The following is a 14,180-nucleotide window of genomic DNA, read 5'->3' on the forward strand; positions in this document are numbered from 1 at the left end:
CCCTGCAGCTCTCTACACCCCCCCGTGTATGAAAATAGTATCAGAGTGAGTTTTTGGGGGGTTCTTGGTGGAGGTCGGTACCGTTTATGAGCGCCTCTCCTCCACTAAGGTTACTGGTTCGATGTTGGATGTGAGACAGCAACAAAGGTGCATAGTACTGGCACCTTCCTTCAGCTGTCTCCTTAATTAACAGGTTGGATTAAAGGTGATCAGTGAAAACTTCTGTAAAAGCATAAATGTGGTTGCTGAATTTGGGGTCATATGTACCCAGATGGGATGTGTACACAACAAAAGGCACTCATTCAAGTCATTTTGATGCGTTTGCTTCGCTGTTGATGCTTAAGTGCATCAGATACTTCAAGGCAACAGATTGGAATGGCGTGCTTAATATTTACAATCCTGTACAGTAAAATCCAGACTAATGTCAGCTGATCGGCAACAACCATCCACAAACAAAGCTGGTTATCTCACACGATGGGCAACGCACACACACACACCATTCAACTTGTCCCAGTGCTTCCAGTTGACGAGAATCAAGTTTCTGTCCAGTTCAGCGTCTCATTTTCAACAGCTCTTCGTCCAAGATCCCAGCTGTGTGAGTGAGTGATAGAGAGGAGGAGGAACACGGTCTCCTCTCCATCAGCTTCCAACCAGCATTAGAGCCGCTCACCCCAGTAATGTCACCGCATCTTTTCAACCCACCTCGTGGATCCCATGGAGGACTGCTGGAAATACAAAAAAAATGAACGTCTTCATCACACATAAATGGAAAAAAACGTGTTCAGGTTGAGTCATTTAATAAAGGGAAAATGCACTCACCTGCTGCCTACACGCCTTCATTTACATATGAACGCGCTTGCCTAAAACCACTTTTCTTATCTTTACTTTAATCTCCCTGAACAACCACTTAATTTGACAACTCTCCTGTTCAGTGGATGGGTATTTAAATATTATCTAAATTCTGTTTTAGATAATACAGGCATATAGCATAACCAGACACTTAATTATGTATTCCTGTTGAACTGCTTGTTAATGCAAATATCGACTTTGCCAATCACATGACAGCAACTCAATGCATTTGGGGTTGTAGACATGGTCAAGACCACCTGCTGAACTACAAACTGAGCATCACAATGGGGAAGAACGGTGATTTAAGAGACATTAACATGGGATTATTGTTGGTGCCAGACGGGCTGGTCTAAATATTTTGGATACTGATGATCTACTGTCTCCAGAGCTTAAAGACAATGGACTGGAAAGGCAGATCCGTGGTTAAAAAATGCCTTGGTGATGTCAGAGGTCAGAAGAGAATGACTGAGATGTTTTAAATTATATATTTTTTTAAAAGACAACCATTTGTTACAACCAATAACTGCGAAATACCATCAGCAGATCACACCAGGTGCCACTCCCAACATGTTAAAATGCCCTGTACACCAAATAAAGAGGCCAGTGAGTGAAGAGAAGGTAAAGGAATAAGAGGGAGGCAGAAATTCAACATTATGGATGCCACCTGTCGTAAAAAGCAGCACACAAGAAGAAGAGAAGGGGGGGAGGAGAATGACATATCAAAGTGGCTAAAGGGTTAATTACATGAGCAGCTAAAGTGGGGAAACAGATGAGAGGTAAACAACAAGCCTGTGAGACGATGGATGGCAAAAATGTATGTAGGTAGTGAGCATTACGAAAGAAAATCTAATGAGGTGTGAAAGACAAGGCAGACAAAGCAGTGGGTTTAACGATAAAACACAACAATAGACAAGAAAATGTGTGTATTGTTTCAGTTGTCACATTGGTTTAAGATGCATGTTTACACAATATAACACAAAACACTATAATATGGTAGATTTAATCAAAGGAAAAGCAAGCGAGACGAGAGCAGCCACAGCTGAAGCCCGTGAAGTGATGCCCCCAAACAGACCATCACCGCGAGCCTCCTGCTAGCCACAGCTAGCTCGATCCTGGATGTTGGATCCACAGCCCCCGTGGGCTCCATGGATCGAAACATGCCAGTCGTGGGGATTATTATCCCTGCTTTGTTTCATCTTATCTGAGTGGGAGCGCCAAACTCACCCAGACGGTCGGGGGGGAGGCAGCTACCGTTGTCTGTCTGTGTTGTGTTGTCTCCACAAAGAGCAGCCAACGATAGCTATCCGGCTAACACACCAAGCTAGCTGCAGCTGAACCCGGACCAACATCAGCGGAGAGACTGGCTCCGTGTCCCCGCCGCCTGACAGCCGCCGCTAACAGGCTACGGCTAGCACGCTAAGCCCGGTGTTTATCCTGGTATTTTCATAATAATAGCATACATTGATACGTGACAACCATTGGTAGGTGGAGGGGAGGACGGAGTGGTGAAATAACACAAGACAAGACGTCAACTAAGGCGGAGAAACACCCACAGACAGTGGAGCTCTTACCATCATCTGCTGCTGCTGTTGTTGATGGTGGTGCCGCCGTTGCCGCTGCTGCTTCATCTGCCCGCAGACTGTTACTGCACTGGCAGGGCCCGACAGCCGAGTCACGTGACAGGCACGTGATTACACCCAATTAAATCATCACATCAGTCAGTGCAGTGTTTCAACTTTAAGCCAGGGGTAAACTCGATGCCCGCGGGCATTTACATGTTGACATGGATTCATTTTGCTTCATAAATGTGTTTTTATGTATATAATTATGTTTTTTGTTTAAAACATTTTTTTTTAAATAATGTGCAAATGTCATTGCTATAGCATGACGGAATATTATGTCGGTGTTTACCATTGATGATTAAGATTTAAATTATAATAATCACAGGTATTACCAGTGTTGTAACGAAGTACAAATACTTACTGTACTTAAGTACAAAAGTCACACATCAGAACTTATGACTAATGATTTTAATAATTTTAAAATAATAATTTTAAATTATGTTAATTTCTGTGTGATTAATGTTTTAAATTGTTGATTGTTGATTTTAAATGAGTTAGGGTTTTACCATCCATCCACTTCAACATGGGGTTAAGTGTCTTGCTCAAGGACACATATAGACTAGCAGAGCCAGGAATTGAACCCACAGTTGAAAGAGAACTCGCCCTACCACTGCGCTAACATGGCTCAATCCATACTCCTCACTTTACACTATAATACTTTTAATTCTAAAACTTAAGTACATATTATTAATATCCGAAAATTACTTAAGTACAGAAAATGTCATATATTTTACTTAAGTAATAAAATGAAAAAGTGACTTCAACTAATACCAGTAATTTTTTTTGTTAAGATACTCGTACTTCTACTCAAGTATCCCTTTTAAGTACTTTATATACAAGACTGGGTATTACAGGGACATCCTTTAGAGCACAGCATCACTTTCTATCACAGAGATGGACAGGTGTAGTACACCCTCCCGTCCCCACGAGTGCAGTATTGTGTCCACTACACAATCTCCTCACATCTCTCTCTCCTCGTGTCCTTCCGCCTCCAAAAACATGGCGGCCCCCAGTGCTCTCAGGCGAGAATTATTCTCTCTATCACGAATACTCACTGGAATTTCACATCTGGTAAAGTTACCTACACTTTTCTATGTTTTGCACAGTTCGCGCGTAATAACTACGAACCTCGCTATTGTTTATGTTGGAAAAATTGAACGTAGACTGTGAGTAAATGTCATCATCTGGTCACTGCGGCACGGTAGGTCACACAACAAATGTCATCTCTAAATGACCACTAATATAACTTCATGTATTTTCAGGGAACGAGACGCTGTTTAAGCCATACGAAATATAATGAAACCAGGTAGGTAACTGCATGTATTATATTTATATGAAATATAATGCTTAACAAATGTATTGGACAACAGATGCCCTAAATTAACAGCATTGGTAATGATTCAAAATCATTTTAGAGCAGGTGGAGAGTAAATCAGATAGGATTTCCCTGAGATGAAAAGAGCCCGCCTGACATTTTCACAGCAAGCGCTGAGGGATGTTTCTGTTTGGTTAATACACCAGTATGTGGAAGCTCTTTAACTGAAATTGTATTTTTAATGGTAAAATATAGTTATTATTCTTATCCAACAAAAATACTGTTTTACAAGTAAACAGGGAAAATTAGAAAGCACACTATTGTTTATTGATTAAGATGTCAAATTTGAGTTATTTACTTGCATTCCTGAACAGAAAAATGTGTCGTAGTGGTTGAATGAGTGACCCGGCTGACATTTGGGTATAAACAGGTTTTTGCAAGATTTCTAAAGTATTTATTTTCTTGTTTTTATGACAGTAGGTCTAATACATTTGTTAAGCACTGTACATGTAGTGCATTAATGACAGCAGTAAACACAAGCACAGTCATGTTTGTCAACATTTTTTCTGAATATTTATTTAATATTTATATACTTGTGCATATATCAATAATGAGATTGAGTATGATGCTTGTACACAAAAACATCTATGAGTATGTGTTACAGGTATGTCTGAACATTTCTCTCCCTGCTCTGTGTCTTCAGGTGCCATCTGCCCCTGAAAGCCAGCACTTCCTACTTCCACACAGCAACAGTGTTCAAATCAACACCTTCGTCGGTAAGTAAACTCACTCGGGCCGTTTTAAACAATTCTCACGTTGAAATATAATGAGGATAATTCCACTCATGCGCTCATCATGTGTGTTTTCCTTACAGATCACTGTCACAGAAGAGCCGGACACGCTGTTTCAGAAAGTGTCCATTCTGGTCAAATGTCACGACAAAGCCGTCTTGGACAGCTATGAGTTTTTTGCTACCATGGCAGCTAACGAGCTGGGCCTCACCATCAGCAAAGTGTAAGTCTGGACAGGGTTAATCTTAAGCACATAAGCTGTGGTAACTGAATACTAACCGTGTAACCTGATTAATCCTCTTATTTCTCTGCAACAGTTATGAACCTACCAGGGAAATAGAGCGATTCACGCTGCTGAAGTCGATACACATCTTCAAAAAACACAGGGTCCAGTATGAGATGAGGACACACTATCGCTGCATTGAGGTGAGTGGTTTCAGTCGTTGACATCAGCTCCTAGTCACTGTCCAAGCAGCCCGCTTTGCTGACTGCATTAATAATTGTAAATGTTCAGGCAAAACAAGCTCATGCAGTTTGTTTGGATTGAAATAAACTGTGAGAATAAATGTTAAAAAGTAGCTCTCGAGCCAATTTACATTTTATCATAGTTTCAGAAGAAAATATGTTGGAGACCCGTGCTGTACATGCTGTGCATGAAACTTGGTGTTTATAGTTTACTTATACTTCTCAGGGCTGCTCTGTGCATTTTAAATGTTTGTTTGTGCTGTTGTTTTTGTGTTTTATGAACTCCTATCCTCATAAGTACACTTTAATTGTCAAATAACTGCACATAGGCGAATGCTAGCCTTTAAAATTAACCTTATTCTGGCCACTTAAACCAAAAAGCTATTATGTAATCTTTACCACAGTATAGTATTACATAATTTATAATGTATTCCCTCCTGTGTTGCAGTTGTCTCATTTAACAGGTTGCACAACACAGGCGTACCTGGAATACGTCCAGAGGAACCTCCCTGAAGGTGTAGCCATGGAAGTGACAAAGGTGCAAAGCACTGCTCTTTTGCCAAATTCTAACAAGAGAGAGATTTTACTCAGCCTGTGGACCACAAATATATTAATTAATTCTTGTTGTGTTCATTTTGTCAGACTGCCATGGAGAAGTGTCCAGATCACATCCTTGAACCCATGTGGAAGGATCACCCCATTGACGACAAGGCCAGCCAGTGAATGCAGTGCGTTGTAGATGCTAACAGGATGTCTTTTCTCAGACATCAGTGAATACTGAATTTTGGGAGGACATGAACAAAAAAAAGCAATATAATTATACTCATGTCACAACCTCCCAAATTGCTCATCATAGTTGACACAAGTAGTGTCATTTACTGACTCAAAGTTGTGTTTTTGTCTTGTTCTGTGGTCAAACGAGTCAATGTGAAATCCGCTGTATGTTGTTTTTTTCCTAATAAATGCATTCAACTTCATAACAAGTTTAACTTTAATTTTGATCCATAAACTAGTCAAACACACACACTAGGACAATATGTCTTACTATGACATTGGACAGTGGTTCTTATTCTGTATTAATGTTTAATGTAGGACACAACACACTGCACACAATACTTGTTTTTGCGTTTATTTAATTATCATTCAAGAATTGAGACAAAACAATATCAACTGGATTCATTATTATCTTCATTAAACAGTCACAACAACACAGCATGTTCTTTCTGACTAGTGGCTCATCCTGTCTGACATAACAAAATTATTCAAAAATAATTATAGTATTCTTCTTTACTTTAGATTGTGGGGAATTGTTTATAAATGTAATGCAGCCATCATTATTTTCTACCTGTGCATGTCCTACTGGGACATGATTTTTTATGTTAAAAAGACGCTAGGTTTGCGTTGTGTGCAATTGCATTGACTGTTCCAAATTAAAAATACAGCTCTTTAGAAACTGACTTTTCATGCATATATCCCCACAAAGTCTCTTCAGTAAATAACCATAAAGGTGTATAGTCCGTCACACCGGTTTCACAGCATTTTTACGTAAAATAAACCCCAACTCTTTCCAAATCAAAGTTAAGAAATGTCTTACCTACTTGGGTATAACTTGGTAGTTCAATCACCTTCCACCCTAAAAGAGAAACTCCCCAAGCATCAGAGAAAGATGGGTTTAGGGATCAAGCCACAAGAGGAAGCTCACCTTTCCAAAAGAAGTGCCGGACCTCAGGTGTCACACCACCGTTCAAGGAGAGGAGACGTGGGCCTGTGGCGTCCTGGGGCCTGGGAGGTTAACTGTACTGTGTGCCCCCTTCAGGAGACAACAACAGTCAGTGTGTTACAATCAGCCAAAGGGAGAACAGGAGAAGGGACTGCAGAGTCTGAAGAGGCAGCGAAATGTGCTCAAAGTGCTGTAAAGATGGAAAAGGGCAGACAGAGGAGCGAGAGTGCAACATCTGTCTGTGGCTCATTTATGGAAAGGCCCTTTTGGCGTGTGCAGCATATGCGTGGCAAGTGCCGGGCGGTATATCATTGTACTTTTCATAATTTCAATGGCTTCACTTTATACAGTGGTATTTTTTATGCATGAGTGTGAGTGTATTGGTGTGTTCTTGGTGCTTTAACATGTACTTTCTGCTCTTGATAAATTGTTCTTTGCTTTGCTCCTTGTTACTTTTTCAGTTAAGCCCTTAGCATGTGGTGCAACAGTGAATGGGGTCCCCCTTTGAACAGTGTTTTGCTGCACCAAGTTCAGTTTTTCATATAACGGTCTTACGGTATACCAAAAAATTAATATCATAAAATAAATTAACCAGTATACCACCCAGCACTAGCATGACTCATTAAATAAAATGCTCATTCCTCCTGAAATTATATCACATCCTAGTTTGTGTATTTACTTCATTTCATTGCACTTAATTAATCTGGCCACATGTAAACTGTACGCTTAAACATATGCAATCTTAGTGTCCCCTTTGAAATCTATTTAAAATGACCGGTAATGTCATATAAAGACTAAGACAACATGTCGGTCCTTGGTCATATGAGAGTGCTTATCCTCTGCAGATGATGGCCTCCTTTTAGACATGCTACCACTGAATTTGGACTGTGAAACCATGTTCAGTCAGGCAGTTCAGTGCCTCCCAAGCATACATGAATGGTAACACACTTCGCAGAATAAATTAAATTAAATCTATTCTCTTTCAGCCCTCAGCAGGCCTACAGAAAGTATTCAGTCAGATCCAGTGGAGTTCATTAAGGGCTCTTGGGCCTCCACACTCATCCAAACAGCTCAATATACTGTAGTTACATGTATCTTTGCATTGATCTTTATGCTTATCTCATATAGTGTCCTTATGGATCAAATGTTGACTTTAAATTACAAAAACACTGTTACTGTGCCATTAAAAACAACATTATCTTTCAGATATTACAGATAATGACAACTCTCAGACTTGTTTGTGAACAAACAAAAAAGAGAAGCTGAGTTTATTTTTTTGTGTTTTATTTTTTTTCCTTCATGACTATGTCATGAATTGATAGTTCCCAAAACACATTCACAGTTTCACAAAAGTTATGTTAATTACAGTGAGTAAAGTATTGACATTTCAAAACACTCAACAGAGTAAGGACTAGTTTGTTATTCTTAACTAGAAGCAAATACTTTACTTTCATTTATAAAAGCTACTAGATATATATATTTCAGTATAATATTCATTTATAACGCCTGCTCCTTTTTGTCATTACACTTTAGACTGCAGGAGACAAACAAGAATGTTTCAAACAGCATTACTCACAACTTAAAAAGGAGCTGCACATTAACAATATAAAATTAAATACTCATGAATGTGTCACAAGTGGAATATTCTGTAATCACTTGAAAATATTGAAGTGTGGAACAATATTCGCTGCAATGCTTGGTGAGGTTGTAAAGCAGAACTACAGTATTTCCATGTAACATCAGGAAAAGGTTAGGGAGGTCCGAGTTGTACTAAACGAGCTTGAGGGCTGTTGTGCATTCTCTCATTAATCCCCCCCACCCATCACCTTTAAATAAACATTGTCACCCATTTTTATTCAATATTAAAAATGTGGCCATTTTCTTAAGGCTCACAGAGAAATCCACAATAAACAATAATTTCCCTCCCTTTGAGAACAAATTTTCTTACAGCTTTCTCTAACCATGTCATAAAGTTCCTACAGTATGAACAGTTATAGGTAACATAAGGTAAAAATGCCTTTACATTACATTCTGAGGCATTTTATCTGTCTGTGTATCTACTCTGCATTAATATCAATAACCACAATTGGCTACAGAGTATGTCATAAAGACACTCAGACTTTGTATAACACATAAATCAGGGGGCGTTTCATTCACTGCACCACTTTAGGCCCCGTTAACAAATACTTGGTTATTGTTTTTTTTTTTTATTATAGGGCAGGCTGTGTTAAAAGCGTCGGCCACCAGGGGGCCCTGGCCACCTCTGGCCTCTGCCAGGTGGGGGGTGAGGCGGAAGAGCGACTGGTCCATTGTGGTAGCTGTGTAAAAGGATAAAATCACACATTGGATTCTTGGCTTTAGGCCAATAGGGGTATACTCTGATAAGAGCAGCCATGTGAACGATCCCAGTCAGGGATGTCATCCCCTCTTTGAAAGGCAAAATACAGTGAAATGTCTTTTCTTGTTTCACACAGTGACATGCACTATTTAGTCAACTAAATTATCATCTATAACTCAACAACTGTTGTCATAAGACAATTTGGTAATTATTTGGCAGACTAACTGGGGAGCGATGTGATAATTAAAGTATAAGTATAGACTTTAAGTTATAATGAGGCTTAAGAGAAAAGGAACAGGAAAGACCCTTGCTCGCACTATACTGTATCCAATATATTCCTAGGTGCATTTTAAATCCAATTAGAAATGTTGACAGGTGTGCAAGCAACGTGTAGAGAATTGTGGCTCGCAAAGCCTTAAGCGTGATTTTAATATCCAAAGAGCTCTTACCCTCTCGGCCCATGGGGGTGGAAGTGGCGCGGCGGTCCAGGAGGTGGCATGCCACGTCCTCGGGGGTGATGTGGTGGACCTCTGAAAGCAGGATGACACGGAGGAGGTGGTGGAAGGGGTCGATGTCTACGCACATAACGAAAGACAATTTTTATCCACATTACTTTGTGCACTACCAAAAAACCTTAAACATAGACAAATGGGTTATGCTCTACATACGTTACTGTGTGTTCATGTAAGGCAGTTACCTGCTCATGGGTGGGAATGGGCCTCTGAGGTGCATGGGGGGCAGTGGGGGATGGGGTGGGGGAAGAGGAGGGCCCATACCCATATGTCCTCCCCGACCTCGATGACCTCTAAAGTCTGGGTAGGGATGCATCCGTCCCATTCCTCTGCAAGTGAAATGCACATAATTACCCTAGCAAGTAAGAGATAATGGTTTTAAATGGTACTTGAATACAGTGAACAAGAAGCATTTGAATTGGCTGTTTTTTGTTTGTTTGTTTTTTTTTTTACCTCCTGGGTGCAAATCCATTCATGGCTCCGTCCTTCCTTCCACCCCTCCCTGGTCCTGGTGGACCAAATCCCTTCATCATGCCTCGCCCACCACGCATGCCACCACGACTCATCCATCCCCCTCGACCACGACCTTTGAACCCTCTGCCCCTGCAAAGAGGATAAATGTGAAGCAAATATCATCACTATGCAACAACTCCCGTTAACCATATGAAAACAGTGATGGGGCAAAAGGACACATCCAGATTTCATTTGTTCATCACTTTTAGCACTCTTAAAGGATACGGAAGATTATCTGCTCTCTACATGCATGTTGAAGTGTAATGAAACCCCAAAACCACTTTTCCCAGGTGAAAACCAGTGAAAACAGGCATATGTTATTTGCTAATCTAGGCACAAATGTTTTCAGATTAGTGTAAAGTAAATTGAAATTATACATGCGATAAAGCGGCCTCCCCCTATGTTAAAAGCAGGAGCTGCTGCTCCATCACCTCTCTCTCTTTAGCTGCAGAAGAGGGGGTTTAGTTACCCTTAAAAATGCCTGTAAAGATAGTGTCAGGCTGCAGCACAGACCTGAATTTGTTGTCATTTACAGGTTTCTCCAATTCTTTCTTGGAAGGTTTTGAAGTTTCTGTTATCGTCTCTCCTGTGTCTCCATCCATCTGAAATGATTCAGGTCAACAATTACTGTGGCAAGCAATTTAGTGTTAGTGTTTGTTAAAAGGAACATTATTAGATCACTTACACACACACACACACACACACACACACACACACACACACACACACACACACACACACACAAATGTGAGTTAGAGTTATGATTTGCTTTTAAGCAGTTTTGTTCACTAATAGGGTAAACACTATGCATGTTGTATCTGTGATATTCATTCTAAAACACACTTATATGGACACTACACCTTTAAATATACATTTTAATGTGTTTTGGTGTATTTTCCAAGTAGTTTGATGGAAAGCAGACAATATAGCATCTAGTATTTGTACAATATTCTCATTTATATCATTAACAGGAAGCTCTACACACCTAAAGCCAGTTATTGTACATTTGTTTTGTGTTGAAATGCCATCGCTTTGGATGTATTTAATCACATGTATACGTGGCTAAGTTTGTACAGTAAATAAGTGCGCGAAGCGTCATGGAAACGGTTTATCCTCATCCGTAGAAGCGGTTGGAGGAAGCTGTGTGTGAGAGCTACGTGTCCCCGTTGTCACATTCACTTCAAATCTCTGATAATTCCACTTCACACCGTTTAACATTAGGGAGCTAATCCTGAGCACAGTTGGCTAACTTACACTGCAAGGCGATGGGGACGAGGCCCTGTCTAATTCCTGGAATTAGCATCGCAAAGCAGACCTCGTTTATACTATTTTGTGTCCAAAACAGCTTTTAACGCATTAACAGTTCCTAAATAATAAAAAATAAACAGACAAAATCAAACATAACAGCAAATATGCAGTTAAACGGCCGTTTTTTTAAATAAAGGGGGCGTTCCTGGGGTTTAAAAACGCTGGAGGATTAATCACTTACTTCACTTGGTGGTGCAGACGAGGTAGATTTGAATACTTTGTCTAATTCCTAACAAAATATATGTATTATAAATGTAGAAAATAAATGTAGAAAAGTCCCTACAGCTTCTGTCGCCCTTCCACGCTTTGAAATGGCGGCTGTTATGAGGAAAAGTAGATTTGGTCCAAACGCATCCCTGTGATTGAGATTTATGAGGGGGAAATGCAATATGTGAAAGTATCCGCCCACCTGGGAAAATACTGGTATCTGATTGGCTGCGTATTGCTATCATTCAAGCCTGTGTGAGGTATTCCGGCATTCTGATTGGATGAACGGACTGACGGGCCTCCCTAACTGTCAAATTACCACAAATACATTTATTGATGGTTTTCAAGTGGAAAAATGTGAATTTTGTAAATAATAATGGGTTAAATGAGTCTGATATGTCTTATACCTGAAATAAATGGGCAAACAATTGAATAGTTTGCTGGTCTTTCACAAAAGCATCAATTATTTAATAGCTTTACACAAAAACAAAACTTCAAAATATCAGAAAGCTACTTAATTTCTAATATATATTAAAATAATAGTCATGGAATTGGTTTATTATCACTCCCAAACACACACAAAAAAACAATAGTTTAAAAACACACGACAGACATTATTTGATATATTTAGTTTCATCAGTGCGGTTGTATTTCATACCCAACAACATATACATCTTAGTAAACAGCAAATTCGTTTCCAAACACTTACATCAACCAACAAAGGCACTCTCATATACAAAAACAACTAAGTGCCCGTTAAAAATATGTACATCACATGAAGGGCAAAGAGAAAAAAAAATATTACATGACATTTACTGATTAAGTTAGAATGTGGCACTTTTCATTGGAGAGTCCATCAAATGTCCAGAGATGAGGACAAAAACCTCGTGCGTAAAAGAGGTCCGTTACGCGTGGCCCAGGATGTCGGAAAGCTTGTTGATGTATTCGATGGTGTATTTGAGGGTCTGTATCTTGGTGAGGGGCTGGCCTCTTTTGCTGTAGTCCGGCGGCAGGTAGTCCCGGAGCTGGTGCAGAGCCTCAGCTAGACTCCTCATGCGCATCTTCTCCCTCTCGCTGGCCTTCATGCGTCTTTTGGTGGACATCTTGGGCTTGTTCTGCCTTTGCGCAGCCGGAGCTCCCCTGCGTCCTGTGAGACTAAAAGAGAAATCGTTGATCTCTTGATGCCCGCTGGAGTAGCACATCTCCGGCGAGGAACACATGGAGTCCACGGAGGTGGAGTCCGGTGAGGAGGACTGGAGCGCGTCCACATCTTCTCCAAACGCGCTGTCGTGGCTCGACCACTCGGTCAGTAGTTTAGCTGTGACGATGTCCAGGTCCATGTTAGAAACACCACGACACTTCCACGCGTGTTTTGCCAGCGAGGATAAGATCCAAGGTGGATGACAAGCTGATTCTGAGGCAGCATTTTGGCGAAAGCGTTTTTTTTATATGCGAGCAGCATCTCCGGAGGTTTATGGGTTCACAGCTCAGGCGGAAAAAAACAGCAGAGGCGAGTTCAAAGAGAACCTCAAGTGACAACCTTCACGAAGGACGTGGTTCGTTGTCACTGGGGTGTGAATAAGGCCAAATAGACGGATAATGTGATAGAAAGAAAAATAATTAGATTCCTGATGTGGGAAGTTGCTCTTTAAAGTCTGCTCGACGACAATTATCAGTTTGATGTGATCCGTCTAATGAAGGGAGTTTCACCTGAGATCTTCACACTTCTCTGATAAGTCAGGCCTGCGTGTGTCCTCAGTCTGCAAATCTGCAGCCACAACTCATTTCTAACCCATTTAAAAACAGTCTAGAACTGATGGATCCATAAAGAAACACAGTGCATCTGAGCAACAGTCACTATATTGTCTGTATATATGTATTTTTTTTTTTGCCATGAATTCATCTGAATTTGAATCTAATAGAAATTGAATCTGCACTTATTTAAATCTGGAGTGACGCTGAGTATTATGTCTCTCAACTCAACTGTATTTATTGAACACATTCAAAAAGACAAACAAGGTTGACCAAAGTGCTGTACAGAATAAAAATCAATAAAAAATACAAAACAATTTAAAAGACGATACAGATATCAAGTGTAAACTTACAAATTACATTGAATTATATGGACTAACTTACATTTCCAAGAATTGTTTTCAGGAAAATTTAGACCTAAAAGCCAGCAATGAGACAGAGTTGTTATTTGGGCAGCTGTCACCAAGCTCCTGCCAGACCTTTTCATGTCTGAAAAGGTGAGTAAGACCTCACTCATGATCAAGGGGAGCCACACTAGAGGGGTTGTAAAACCAATGGCTCAGTGTCATCTGCCTGTCAAAGAGCAGCGGGAGAAAAATAAGCACATGTGGCGCCATTAAATGACATGTAATACTACGTAGAAATGTGCCAATATGTAGACCGTTCACCTGTTAGAATCAGGGGGAGAGGAATTTGCAGTGGTAAATGCAAAGAAATGTCTTCATTTGAACAGTGTCATGGTTTCTGCATTGACCATGGATCCAGTCCACGTTAGTCCATCTAATGAT

The 14,180-nt window shown here is 40.3% G+C and overlaps 3 protein-coding genes across 3 annotated transcripts; 1 reads left to right on the forward strand and 2 right to left on the reverse strand.

Moving 5' to 3' along the window:
- Positions 1–3,470: 3,470 nt before the first annotated feature.
- Positions 3,471–5,873, forward strand: mrps10 (mitochondrial ribosomal protein S10; the record flags this gene model as incomplete). The annotated part of the gene is made up of 7 exons (XM_083898799.1): positions 3,471–3,542; positions 3,734–3,777; positions 4,490–4,562; positions 4,661–4,800; positions 4,895–5,003; positions 5,491–5,580; positions 5,685–5,873. 7 exons carry the CDS (start codon positions 3,471–3,473, stop codon positions 5,763–5,765), a joined length of 609 nt encoding a protein of 202 aa, XP_083754925.1. The 3' UTR covers positions 5,766–5,873.
- Positions 5,874–9,545: 3,672 nt separating this feature from the next.
- LOC310935353 (uncharacterized protein) lies at positions 9,546–10,181 on the reverse strand (the record flags this gene model as incomplete). Its single annotated transcript, XM_083899231.1, has 3 exons — positions 10,066–10,181; positions 9,798–9,941; positions 9,546–9,675 (listed from the first exon to the last, which is right to left on the reverse strand). The coding sequence occupies exons 1-3, from the start codon at positions 10,176–10,178 to the stop codon at positions 9,546–9,548; spliced, it is 387 nt and encodes a 128-aa protein (XP_083755357.1). The 5' UTR covers positions 10,179–10,181.
- A 2,364-nt stretch (positions 10,182–12,545) lies between these two features.
- Positions 12,546–12,980, reverse strand: msgn1 (mesogenin 1; the record flags this gene model as incomplete). Its single annotated transcript, XM_083898801.1, has 1 exon — positions 12,546–12,980. The coding sequence occupies one exon, from the start codon at positions 12,978–12,980 to the stop codon at positions 12,546–12,548; it is 435 nt and encodes a 144-aa protein (XP_083754927.1).
- Between the last annotated feature and the right edge of the window lie 1,200 nt (positions 12,981–14,180).

The sequence above is a fragment of the Microchirus variegatus genome, assembly GCF_963457635.1.
Source record: "Microchirus variegatus genome assembly, chromosome: 12".
Taxonomy (NCBI): Eukaryota; Metazoa; Chordata; class Actinopteri; order Pleuronectiformes; family Soleidae; genus Microchirus; species Microchirus variegatus.